Raw genomic sequence first — 13,866 nt, 5'->3', positions numbered from 1 at the left:
GGAAAAGGGGAAAATAGTGAGTGACGAAATACACATTTAAGTGTACTTAATATATCTCTGTACACAAACTGAAATGTAAAAACAATTACGCAACTGGTTTTGGTCCCAGTCAAGAAATAGCCCGACCCATAATCCCCTGTTAAACGTCTTATTGATGTTTTTACTCCTCTGATTTGGTATGGATTAAACAAACTGGATTCAGAGCTGCTGATAGGTGGATGTTGTTACCTTTGGACAGGCTGGCTTTGTCTTCCCCTGTTTCCAGTCTTTATGCTAAGCTAAGCTAACAAGTTGATGGCCTTATTTCTAACAAACACATACAGCAATCTTAATATCTATGACCAGCTGATCCAAGAGGGTTTTAAATAGTTTATAAAGCTTCAGAAGAACCAAAGCTGTCAGACAAATGTAGTTAAGTAGAAATCTAAAAATGTAAATATTCAAGTAACTTTTTTTAATATACTTTCCCTAAGTTGAGAACTAGTGAAAACTGTTCTTCAGTAAGTACATTTAAAAAAAACACAAAAAATAACATTCTTTGTTCCTTTTTTATTAATCCATTGAGGCTTTGTTCAAACTTTACAAGCAGTGTGCAGAGAGGTGGACGAAATACAATTAACATAACACAACAGACAGCTGAGATGTAACATTATAATATCCCTGGTTTGTTAAACCACTGCAGCCTAATGTTTAATGATCAGATATTGTTGATTCTCCAATTAACTGTCAATACACATGTACCAATATACTGTAATTAAAGCATGAATCCCGAATCTACCCCTTTAAAACATGTCAGATTGATTTCCTTTTAAAATTGTTTAAAAGAAAATATGTATACAGTATATTACTAATGAAAAAGGAGTGCATTACTTCCACTAGTAATGTCTGGAAGTATGAAACACTTTTTGAACACATAATTCTGAGACAATAAATACTTTTCTTGTCCCCCTGACATATAAAGAAGTGGTAAAAGTTTATTTCTGAGTAAATAGTTTTCTGATCACTTCAAGTCATGACGGCAGGTAGTGCAATCCGTAGAATAAACTAGAGTACATTAGAACATACTCATCAGTATGTTATGTGTTTGTATGCGTCTCATCAAGGTGAACCATATGTGATCAGATTCTGAAACATTAACAATGTGTACAATGTACTTCCCCAGTTGAATACATTTATTACATTTAGTGAGAGTGAATCTTTCTGAAGCGAACTGTGATTGGCATGTGATTGACAGGAGAGATGATCAGAGGGGCAGAGTTTTTACCATCATTGTTGTTACAAGGACCAAAGTATGGGTAGAGTTTCTCTTTGAAGCAGCAGCCAGTGAAGGAGTAGATCAGAGCCGCAGCATCAACATCATAAAAGGAGACCAGACCCTCCTCATAATCCACAAACACCCCCACCTTCTCAGGCTGAGACTTCAGAGAGAGACGGACTGAAGGAACAGCACAAGCTTTGTACTGATTTTCATTCCTCAACACTATCGTCCAGTAACCTTTCTGAGGAGTCGGTGTGATGATTCCCTTCCTGTTGATCGACTCTCTGGCCACTCCTAGAGTCCACTCAGTCTTTCCTTTAACCTGAACCTCGCAATAAAATCTTCCTGAAGAGAAACTCTGCTTTGCTAAGACACGAACACAATTATCAAATCTCTCTGGATTGTCTGGGAGATTCTTCTCCACATCACCATCTTTAACTTGTTTTCCATCATCAGACAGGATGAGTTTGGGATGTGCTCTATCAGGATCAAGAGTCACCTCCACCTCAGACTGCTGGGCCCTCTTCAGCTCCACCTCAAGCAGCTTCTTCATCTGTTTCCTGAGCGTCTCCTCCAGCTGAGTCACAGCTCTCCTCACAGTCCCCTCATATGAAGGTGGACGGACCCTGACTTCTGTCCAGTTCTTGGTGGGTGGAGCAGCGTTCAGGGACGTGAAGCTTTGGAGGAGGTGGAGCTGGTCTTCAGAGCGTGAGAGCTGCTTCACCTCAGAGCTTCTCTTCTTCAGCTCAGAGACTTCCTGTTCCAGCTCTTTGATGAAGCCTTCAGCCTGTTCCTCTGTCTCTCTCTGCTTCTCTTTGATGGTGTCCATGAGCTCGGCCTGGCTTCTCTCAACAGACTCCTTCAGAGCGGTGAAGACCTGAACACCATCTGCTATCTCTCTGTCTGCTCCTTCCTTACTGAGCTCCACTGAGCGGTTCATCTCCTGAATCTTCAGTCGTTTCTTCTGGATCATCTGCTGGATTTCAGCCTCTGTCTTCCCCAGCTCAGCCTTCTTTCCTTCATATCCTTCTTTCAGAGGAACTACATCATGTGTCTTGTGGTCTGAAACAGTGCAGAGCATGCAGACACACACCTGGTCAGTCTGACAGAACAGCTCCAGCAGTTTATCGTGCTTCACACACATCCTGCTTTCCAGGTTCTCCTCAGGGTCGATCAGCTGATGTTTCTTCAGACCTGCTCTTGTCAGGTGAGGCTCCAGGTGAGTCTCACAGTAGGACTCCAGACACACCAGGCAGGACTTCAGGGCCTTCAGTCTGGTTCCAGTGCAGGCGTCACAGGGAACTTCTCCTGGTTTGACAACGTGTTGCTCTGAGCTGCTGCTGCTGGCTTTCTGTTGAGCTGACTGTCTGAACTGAGCAGCCATCTCAGAGATGAACGTGTTGACCAGCAGCTCAGGCTTTGTGTTAAAAACCTTTTTACAGTTGGGACACTGACTCGGGACATTTCTATCCCAGTGTTCAGAGATGCAGGTAATTACATATTCTCTATTTGCCAGTTCATAGAGTCCTACTATGAACCCGGAAATGTAAACTACCCCAACGTTTATGTTAGAAATGACATACATAGACCAATGACAAACAAACACATTTAGGTTTTTTTGTCTGTAAGAATTCAAATGTAAGTTCAAATGAAATCATAGCAGCATTCAGTTTAAACTCTAAGAAACACAATGTGTAAGCTCTAATACTGCTGGGGGATTTTACCGTTGTTGAACAGAGGAGGGAAACCTCCTGCTGAGCATCACTGAAGTTCATACTAGTTGTTAAAAAACAGTAAACGTTATCAGCTTCAAAAGGCAGACAGCAGTTACTACAGAAACAGATTCAAAGCTCAAGGCTACTTACCACAGTGTGTACAAATGATATAAGATGAAACATGTAATTGTCATGCCTTTTTATAAGCAACACTTGTAACACAACACCAGATCCCTTGCTTTGGACAGTCCAGAACAAATCTACTATTTAGATTCTACTTTGTTTAATAGAGTCAATTTCAAGATGTTTTCAAATACAGGAAATATGAAAATAAGGATAAGCTAATGCTAGCTTTGACTGTATGCTCTCTAACCTAATTTAACCAGAGTTTACATTGTAGTTGTAGCTGTTCCTAATATCTTAACCGACACATATCTGTATTGTAATATTTTTTATATGAATCCAACTTTTACTAAATATTTAGTTAGTGATGTGTCTGTAGTGTACTCACCAGTGTTTGCAGAGTCCTGCTGAGTTGTTGATAAAAAGCTGCTGGATTCAGTTGAGTGTTTCTTCAGAGAAACAGAGACTTGTCTCGGCTGCTGCTCTGCTCTCGCTCAGACAAACAACAGCTTTGATTTCTGGGAAATGGAAACTCTTCTCTTACAGTGTGGTCCCACCTCTCAGTGGCAGTTTGCCAAGAGGAAGTGGAGGAATAACTATTGAGGCTTGTTATTTAACTTTGTGACGATGCATTTTACAGCTGATCCAAGAGGCTTTTCAAATAGTGTATTGAGCATAAGTAGGAATACTTTCTCAATACATAAAGGACATCTCTTTACACATCTGGAGATTTATAGCTATATTTCACAACGCTGTGTTATGGTCCCTGTTTAAGAGCAGCTGGTGAAACGTCCTCCTCCCTGAACAGACGGTTTGAAAATGGGTCACGTGATTGTTGACTCACATTCAGGTCAGTCTTTAGTTTATATTACAACTAGATTCATTTTTATTCACCTGTAGTTTGGATTAGGATGTAAACGAACTACAGCTTTAACGTTTGTCAGATGAACTGATGTTGATTCTGTTCCGATGTATTATTTGATATGTAGTTAAATCAAATGTATATTATTTATGTTGCAATATATCAAAATGTATCATAGGAACTTAAATATAATAATAATAATGATGTGTTCCTGTCCTCCTTCAGTCTCTGCAGTGCTGCCGGCAGTCATGTTCAGGTAGAGAACAACCGGCTAAACGGCGGCCACCATGCGGAAACATCTGGAAAGGATCCGTTTCCGGGGCCAGAGACGGGACGAGTTCCCGGATCTGGCCGATTCTCCCAACACCTCCGACACAGAGAGCAACGAGGAGGTCGTGAGCAGACCTCGAGTCTCCGCCAGAGATTCAGAGGAGCTGAGGGAGGCGGAGGGGGAGCAGAGTGACGCTCAGGTACACAAACACACATCAACCAGGAGTTTAGAAAGAAACTTGTTTTTCTGACCCTGAACTTTAAAGAGGTGTATATCAGTAGTGTCTCTACTTTAAAGAGCTCTGAAAACTCGGGAGGTTAAAACAGAAAGACAGTTTGGACGTGTCCCCTCAATGTCAAACTGACCACCTGACTCCTTAAAAACACATCTGACGGGTGTAAACATCTCTGGAAAAAAACAACTCCTCTGTTCAGACTGAAGACAGGAAGTCGTCTTCAGGTGACTTCAGGTCAAACCCCCCCAAAGCCTCTGATGATTTCCACTTGTTTGGACTTTGTTTTCAGGACGTTTGAGCGTTGGTCCATTTCAATTGGTTTAAGTGAACTGCTGGCAAGAGGCTCACAGGAAGTGTTTGTCCTCTTCTTTCTAACTGAGCTTCCTTTCATTTGTTAAAGAGTCCTCTCCTGCTGATGTTCAGGTGTATATCAGTATGTAGTGTCTCTACTTTAAAGAGTCCTCTCCTGCTGATGTTCAGGTGTATATCAGTATGTAGTGTCTCTACTTTATAGAGTCCTCTCCTGCTGGTGTTCAGGTGTATATCAGTATGTAGTGTCTCTACTTTAAAGAGTCCTCTCCTGCTGATGTTCAGGTGTATATCAGTATGTAGTGTCTCTACTTTAAAGAGTCCTCTCCTGCTGATGTTCAGGTGTATATCAGTATGTAGTGTCTCTACTTTAAAGAGTCCTCTCCTGCTGATGTTCAGGTGTATATCAGTATGTAGTGTTTCTACTTTAAAGAGTCCTCTCCTGCTGATGTTCAGGTGTATATCAGTATGTAGTGTCTCTACTTTAAAGAGTCCTCTCCTGCTGATGTTCAGGTTTATATCAGTATGTAGTGTCTCTACTTTAAAGAGTCCTCTCCTGCTGATGTTCAGGTGTATATCAGTATGTAGTGTCTCTACTTTAAAGAGTCCTCTCCTGCTGATTTTCAGGTGTATATCAGTATGTAGTGTCTCGACTTTAAAGAGTCCTCTCCTGCTGATGTTCAGGTGTATATCAGTATGTAGTGTCTCTACTTTAAAGAGTCCTCTCCTGCTTTTGTTCAGGTGTATATCAGTATGTAGTGTCTCTACTTTAAAGAGTCCTCAGGGTGTCCGCGGGGTCTTAAAAAGTATTAAAAGTTGATAAATCAATTTAGCGTAAATTAAGACTTTTAAAAAGTATTTAAAAGTATTAAACGGCATTTTCCAAGGTATTAAGAAGGTCCACAGCAACGACAACATGAAACATCCTTTAATTGACTGAAAGGACATGTCAGGAAACCCCCCAAGGCGGCCCCATGCATAACGCGCCGTAAAATGCTGCTTATTATTTTAAGTTTTGTTGCCTTGCTCCGCTCTGTGGGGGGAGGGCACTAAATGACTACGGTAACGATAACGGGTCCCAAGGTGGGTAGACCGGCATACGCAATGCTCTGGGGGTCCAACGGCTCCGTGTGCAAGCTCTATAATATCATTTTATGATAACGATGAAATAGCCCCGCCTCCCTCTCCCCACGTCTCCTGCTGCTGCTGGGCTGTCAGAAAAGGGGGCGGAAAAGAGAGGCAGGCACCGTTTATTAAATATTATTATATTATTATACAGGGAGTCGTTATCAATTTGTTTTGAAGCTCAATAAATAACAAAGAAGACCTCTGACCGGCACTTTTCTAATTTTGTACGGAAGATTTAAACTTTAACGGACATGTTGACCGGCGGAACATTTCTTTTTACGGAAACTCTGCCGCACGGTCCCCTCGTTTCTTGGAAGAGGCGGAGAGGTGGGTGTTTTTCATCTGCTGGTGGACTACCTGAGAGATACAGCAGGGGAACACGCCGTCCAACGCGGAGAATAAACAGAAGGGCAACCATGGCAGTCATACTCCGGGGTCTTCTTCGCTGCTTTTGGTGTATTTCGGGCGGCAGCAGCGCCACTTACAGGCCTGTTAATGTACTACATCGTTTCCAGCATTTCCAGCGGTCTAGTGTGAACGGACACGTTAATGAATCGAATGCGTGTGAACGGAAGACTTTTTTGCGCTTGCGTATGCATTTTTACGTATGCGTCCTCGTGGGGCCGGAGTCTAAGCCAAACTATATCCGGTCACAGAGATCTGCTATTTTAAAGTAAAGTCAACACATATCGACCCTAAATATAGTCTATATTAAGAACGACAAAAGTCTTAACATATATATCCTTTTTTGTAAACATATGACAAATGTGTGAGGTTGATGACGTCAAAGCATCGTCCTATGTGCCGGGGCTTAGCCCCGGACAGCCCCAGCCCAATTTAACCCCTGGGTATTTGTGAGGGAGCTCCTATATGGCATTACCCCGCTGAAGCTCACCAAAGTTTAATATATTTCATAGTTCAAAGTTTTGTCAATTGTTTGGTTTATTGGTCAAATACTGGTTTCTAATGGTTTCTGAGGAGTTTTACTAGAATGAAGAGCACAGAGTCTACAGAAGCAAAAAATCAGCATACTGCATTAAAGCTGACCTTCACAGAGAAGTTAAAGTTCATGTGGAAAGGAGGCTTCAGTAGTCTGTCTGCACTCTGTTTAGTTTTGCTATCTTACAATCAATATAGTAAATGTGAGGTAAAGTGTGTCGCCAATGTAACCGGTTAGAACTCGAAGTTGCGATGAGGTCTTAAAATGTATGGAAAGGGTCTTAAAAAAGGTCTTAAAAGGTATTAAATTTGACTTCAGGATTCCTGCATATACCCTGGTCCTCTCCTGCTGATGTTCAGGTGTATATCAGTATGTAGTGTCTCTACTTTAAAGAGTCCTCTCCTGCTGATGTTCAGGTGTATATCAGTATTTAGTGTCTCTACTTTAAAGAGTCCTCTCCTGCTGATGTTCAGGTGTATATCAGTATGTAGTGTCTCTACTTTAAAGAGTCCTCTCCTGCTGATGTTCAGGTGTATATCAGTATTTAGTGTCTCTACTTTAAAGAGTCCTCTCCTGCTGATGTTCAGGTGTATATCAGTATTTAGTGTCTCTACTTTAAAGAATCCTCTCCTGCTGATGTTCAGGTGTATATCAGCATGTAGTGTCTCTACTTTAAAGAGTCCTCTCCTGCTGATGTTCAGGTGTATATCAGTATGTAGTGTCTCTACTTTAAAGAGTCCTCTCCTGCTGATGTTCAGGTGTATATCAGTATGTAGTGTCTCTACTTTAAAGAGTCCTCTCCTGCTGATGTTCAGGTGTATATCAGTATGTAGTGTCTCTACTTTAAAGAGTCCTCTCCTGCTGATATTCAGGTGTATATCATTATGTAGTGTCTCTACTTTAAAGAGTCCTCTCCTGCTGATGTTCAGGTGTATATCAGCATGTAGTGTCTCTACTTTAAAGAGTCCTCTCCTGCTGATGTTCAGGTGTATATCAGTATGTAGTGTCTCTACTTTAAAGAGTCCTCTCCTGCTGATGTTCAGGTGTAAGTCAGTATTTAGTGTCTCTACTTTAAAGAGTCCTCTCCTGCTGATGTTCAGGTGTATATCAGTATTTAGTGTCTCTACTTTAAAGAGTCCTCTCCTGCTGATGTTCAGGTGTATATCAGCATGTAGTGTCTCTACTTTAAAGAGTCCTCTCCTGCTGATGTTCAGGTGTATATCAGTATGTAGTGTCTCTACTTTAAAGAGTCCTCTCCTGCTGATGTTCAGGTGTATATCAGTATGTAGTGTCTCTACTTTAAAGAGTCCTCTCCTGCTGATGTTCAGGTGTATATCAGTATTTAGTGTCTCTACTTTAAAGAGTCCTCTCCTGCTGATGTTCAGGTGTATATCAGTATGTAGTGTCTCTACTTTAAAGAGTCCTCTCCTGCTGATATTCAGGTGTATATCATTATGTAGTGTCTCTACTTTAAAGAGTCCTCTCCTGCTGATGTTCAGGTGTATATCAGTATGTAGTGTCTCTACTTTAAAGAGTCCTCTCCTGCTGATGTTCAGGTGTATATCAGTATGTAGTGTCTCTACTTTAAAGAGTCCTCTCCTGCTGATGTTCAGGTGTATATCAGTATGTAGTGTCTCTACTTTAAAGAGTCCTCTCCTGCTGATGTTCAGGTGTATATCAGTATGTAGTGTCTCTACTTTAAAGAGTCCTCTCCTGCTGATATTCAGGTGTATATCAGTATGTAGTGTCTCTACTTTAACGAGTCCTCTCAAGTCATACAATGTGTCAGAGCGCTAGCCAATAGAAGCACGAGTGTTACATAGTGATGTCTTGTTGCACACCTTTCTGGGGTTTTCCCCTTGGGTTAGGGTTAAATCCCTGTGTTCCCTCCAGTTATATTGTATAAATACATGTAATTGATAGATTACATGTTAATTAAAGTATTAGTACCTCTGAATTTAACTCACTTCCTGTCTTGTTGCAGCCGATGGTGTTCGGCGCGATGATCCACAGAGACGAGGCCTTCGACGCCATCTTTAACCAGCACATGAAAATCGTTTCCGCGGCAACAGCAATCGAACCGGAGGCGTAGTAACACCTTCATCAGGCTGCCGCCACACACACACACACATGCACACACACACACACACACGCACGCACGCACGCACGCGCACACACGCACACACGCACACACGCACACATGCACACACACACGCACGCACGCACGCACGCACGCACGCACACACACACGCACGCACGCACGCACGCACGCACGCACACACACACTGGGACTGTCATACTGTTAATTAACCAGTTTTTAAATAATCCAGTGACGTTAAACCGCAGTTTTTTTGTCACCAATGACTTCTTAAACAAGTTCCCACAAATAAGGAAACAATAAGGTACATTTTTTGTGCTAATTAATTGATAAATCCTCAATTATGTCAGGTATTTATCTCTGGAATAATGTCCTGCATATTAATAAATATTGTCCAGAAGGCGTAAGGATATTGAGGCGAGTTCTCCCTTGATAAATTAAATATGAATTACATTTCCTTCAAACAGTCATGTCTTAATCACCGCGTTTAATACGGCTGTACCATAGATACAGTCTATAGGTGCTTTCACACAGCATTACTTTTCCCAAAAAGGTTCATCAGAACTTAGTTCATGAGAACTCTTTAGTTCTCATGAACTAAGTACAGATCACTTAGTACCCCAGGGCACTAAGTACAGATCACGTTCACACCGGAATAAGTCCCTGGGGGAGGACTAAGCAAATGAAGCCGCTGACGTCACTTCTTCTTCTTCTGCTTTGGGTTTACTGGCAGGCCGCAAACAACTTCACGGCGTATAGTGCCACCCGAAGTCCCCGGAGTTGGGGACTGGCTTCAGTAGAAGCTGCTGGGAGACCTTCCGAGTAAATCGCCAGAGCGCCGACACCTCCTCATCTCCACCGCTCCCATGTTTTTTTGTGTGTTGCCATAAGTTAGTCTCTCTGTGTTTCTGCGCTGGGCTAATGCTAATGCTAATAATGCTAATGCGAGGATAATAAAATGGCGGCTTCACAAAACTTTTTGGGAGTTCTACGGCGCGTGGTTTGCAATCCGCCCAGCCAACCTTTTTCTCCCACGAAAGTACCTTCTCTCTAGCAGGGACTGAAAAGGGAGTAAAAAGGTTCTGATGAATACATTTTTGTTCCGGATTTTTTTGGTGTCAACGCAACATTTCGGAACTGTATCGGAACTAAAATGGGAAAAGTACAGCGGTGTGAACGCTCCTTATGGGCTGTACCCAATATTTTGAATCTACATCCATTATGTTGACATTTCTAATTGTTAAACAAAATGAATGCTGCTCAATACTTTTTAATAGTTTTTAAAACATCGTTTTAATTATATATGGATTTTCTTGTTAATGAATGACATTTGACGGTAACAAAAAAGAGTTACTGGTACTATGACCCTTTTTGAGTAAAGGATTTCTCAAAAACGTAACTTTTAACATAAATATTCACTAACGACGATAAAATGTAAAGAATACAAGGAAATTGGCAAATTTGAGATTTAGAAATACATTTTTTATGAAATCTTTGCATGAAAAGTTTATTAAAATGATAAATGTATTATCAGAACATTATTACTAGCCATTGATCATGGTACGAAAAATGACTTTATGTCCCTCTTTGAGTTAAAGATCTCTCCCAAACTTAACTTTTAACATAAATATTCCCTTTAGTATGATTCAAAAAGCAAAGGATAGTAGGAAATTACCATATTTGAGACTAAAAAACGCATTATTCCTGAAATGTTTGCACTTTGAATGGTTTATATATAATTTGAAAAAGTAGGCTTTAAATATTTCTTGTTATTTGGTCATTACAGTTCAGTACTTGGTACAAAATATAAAATGTTGACCCGCTTTGAGTTATGAAAATCACCTTTTTGTTCCAATGAGCAGTTTAAAACCCTAAAATCGTACTTATTTCCTTCAGTGTTTTTACACTACATCATGAATATTATACTTGAACATCTTCACAATGTGTTAGTGCTGAAATATGAACATATTACATTTTCTGGTATTAATGAGAAATGTTTTTACGTTACTCTCCGTGTTTGAACCACTTTACATGATATCTTCAGGGATTTATAACATTATGTAACTCTGTATTGTACTAAGCCTTACAGCCAGTTTGTATTATAGTTTGTTGGGTTTTTAATGTGGTGGGCTGACACTGTTTGTTTCTATATGAATGTGCTGAAAGATTTAATGAAACTACAAAATCGACCGCAGGGGAGCTTTTATTTTGGCTACAAATAAAAAATGCTAATATAACAGACACAACCTGTGATACATACGTTTTGTTTAATCATTGTTTATACTTTTTATGCCTTAGCTTTCTTCACAGTCAATAACTTAAGAAACTCTGGCAAAAAACACAAAAAAGAGCCTCAAAAAAACTTTAAATATGACATTTCTGTCCATTTCTTTGAACTTCATCTCCTAACTTGATGCTAATCGACAAGCTAACCGATTGAAACGTTGACCTGGGACGCTTTTCTTTTTTATCACAGTTAAGATATATTTTACTTTAGCTGAGAGATAAATTAAGAGGCTTAAATAAATGTGTGTTGTAATGTAAACAATAAGGGGATTGTTAGCTTTAGCCTCTTTAACACTAGCTAATCGGCTAAAGCTAAACAACTGGAGCTGACCTAAAACCTTTTTTAAATCACAGTTAAGTTATATTTTACTGCAGCTAGGATGTTCAAAAGAAGCTAAAATATATCAATATTAACATATCTATAAATATTCAAGGTTTTTTCTGATCTGATTAACTTTAGCTTCTCCAGTCCTAGCTAATTGGCTACAAGTTAAAACAACACAAAGTTGCATTACAGCTTTTCTTTTTTGACTTTGTACAAAGCTCAATTTCCTATCAATCTGACCTAAATGAGCCGATAAGTAAAACAAATAAGTTTATTTTGACAACATTCTTATACCCATCAACATGTAGCCCATGTTTATTTTTACTCGAACACTACTAAGGCTTCTTAAATTATATTTTTTTGCAGCTTGATTAAGTGTCTGTTACCCAGGTAATGCAGCTATGTTTAAATCATGTCTGTATTTGTATTTTCAGTCTGAAAGCTTTTAATCCAGCACATTTGACAGAAAAACAAACTGTGCAGAATAAGTAGGGATATCCTCTTTAAAATAATTACAAGTACAATTACTGAACACCAATATTTGTTTCTAAGTTGGGCTCAAAACTCAGACTTAGTAACATTATTTATCAGTTTGTTTTCTAATAAATACTCAGTTTCAATAGGTATCTGTATTGGTCCAGTTAAGCTCTTTCTCTACCAAATGGAATTCCTTTAAAAAAAAAAGAAAAAAGTTTGATTGTCTAAACTTTTATTAAATTCTTCCCCGGTTTATTTTGTGGTTTCTCGGGTTCTGCTTTCGTCTCGTTTACGTGAACGTTGTGAACTTTTCTGTCGGCTGCTGTCTTTCGGATACAATGGTTTTATAAACTGGTGTCGTTGTATACATACAGTAGGTGTACGTTTTTTAAATGAAATGATTGCTCTTCTTAAATTGTAATGTACATTTTATTTTAAGTAAAATCAAATGTCAAACACTGACACTTAATTGTTGTTCTGCGCAGTACCACGTTCAGCCTGTTGGTGTCAGTAAAGAGTCAGAGGAGACTATGACATTCATAAACACTGTAATTTCTCTTTAGTTATTATTTGAGATGACTTTAAACATGCATTAGAATTGGACCTCAGGAATTAAAAATAACTTATTATTATTTTAATGTTTCGTTTTGTTTATTATTTAAATTATCTTCATTTAAAATGTAAAATATATATTATTTGAAAAAATGGTTCTATATATTTCTGAAAAACAAAAAGCAAAAACGCCTCGCAGACGCTCTTCCGTTTACTTTATTAATGAATAAAAACAAATGGTCCAAAGATACACGGATTAATCTCCCTCCATCAGGTTGATTTGAATCTGAAGTTCTAAACATGAGCCCGCCCCGCTCGACCTTCTGAGCCAATCACAGCACGATAATGCTTCCGTTTCAACCATACTCCTTCCGTTTCCACTACACTTTCTCTCACACATACATACATTCTTCTCTTAAATACATATATTGTCTTCAGACATGCATTTACTATTTATAATATTAAATGTAAACATTGAATGAATGTACATAAGAGCAAAATGTATAAATATGAGCGTTAAAATATATGAATATGAGAGCAAAATGTATATATGTGTGAGTGAAAAATGTATAAATATGTGAGTGACAATGTATGAATGTGTGCGTTGAAATATATGTGTGTGAGAATGAAAATGTATGTACTGTATGTAAAAGGAAAATGTATGTGTGTGAGAGGACCAGTATGAATTACGGCCTGTACGGCCCCTCATATGAAACACTACTTCCAGTATAATTCAATGAACAACACACATTGAAATATAACATGGCCTTTGACCTCATTCACACTGTACAACTGAGGTATTCATAGACAGATATCTGTGTGTTGGGACGTACTATGAGATTGTACATGTGTTCACTGTCTCATAGCATATTTTAGTTTACTCGGTGCAGACAGGTTGTATTAAATCTTGCAGACACTGCCCTTATTTTAACCTCTTATTCCTTGAGCCAACTCCCTATTAGAGAATGTGCTGTTCAAGCATTGTGTCGCTAACAGGTGAAGGTACGTCACCATCGGTTGACAGTTTTGAAAGTTTGGGCTCTTTTGATTCCTACCTAAAAATGAGTTTCACTCCCATCTGTACTCTGATTGGTTTGTTCATATATCATCAATAACCAGATTTATAGATTGATTATTGATGATTGCGTTAACGATTATAACATCTGTTTCCCTAAAAAACATGTGGAGAATAGATTTCTCTTAAAGGCTGCTGACAGTTTTCTGGATTTATGTAGTGGTACAAACCCATATCAGAACTCCCCTCTGTAAAAACCTTTGACTCTAATA

The 13,866-nt window shown here is 39.3% G+C and overlaps 2 protein-coding genes across 5 annotated transcripts; one reads left to right on the top strand and one right to left on the bottom strand.

Annotated features, from left to right (window-relative positions):
• Positions 1–529: 529 nt before the first annotated feature.
• LOC307038458 (nuclear factor 7, brain-like) lies at positions 530–2,699 on the bottom strand. The gene has a single exon (XM_079679857.1). It carries the CDS (start codon positions 2,640–2,642, stop codon positions 1,182–1,184), a length of 1,461 nt encoding a protein of 486 aa, XP_079535983.1. The 5' UTR covers positions 2,643–2,699; the 3' UTR covers positions 530–1,181.
• Positions 2,700–2,710: 11 nt separating this feature from the next.
• Positions 2,711–13,691, top strand: LOC307038471 (GRAM domain-containing protein 4-like). 4 transcript variants are annotated; one of them, XM_079679874.1, is made up of 3 exons: positions 2,711–3,879; positions 4,184–4,428; positions 8,826–8,987. In XM_079679874.1, exons 2-3 carry the CDS (start codon positions 4,246–4,248, stop codon positions 8,931–8,933), a joined length of 291 nt encoding a protein of 96 aa, XP_079536000.1. In that variant the 5' UTR covers positions 2,711–3,879; positions 4,184–4,245; the 3' UTR covers positions 8,934–8,987. The 4 variants fall into 4 exon arrangements, with proteins under 4 accessions (XP_079536000.1, XP_079535999.1, XP_079536001.1 ...); XM_079679873.1 differs by having other exon boundaries at positions 2,711–3,946; XM_079679875.1 differs by lacking the exons at positions 2,711–3,879; positions 8,826–8,987 and adding an exon at positions 12,513–13,691 and having other exon boundaries at positions 3,965–4,428.
• Positions 13,692–13,866: the final 175 nt, after the last annotated feature.

This window comes from Notothenia rossii (assembly GCF_949606895.1).
Source record: "Notothenia rossii genome assembly, chromosome: 5".
In the NCBI taxonomy this organism is placed as follows: Eukaryota; Metazoa; Chordata; class Actinopteri; order Perciformes; family Nototheniidae; genus Notothenia; species Notothenia rossii.
Note: the sequence above shows the minus strand (reverse complement) of the source record. Positions and strands in the feature narration are given on the sequence as shown.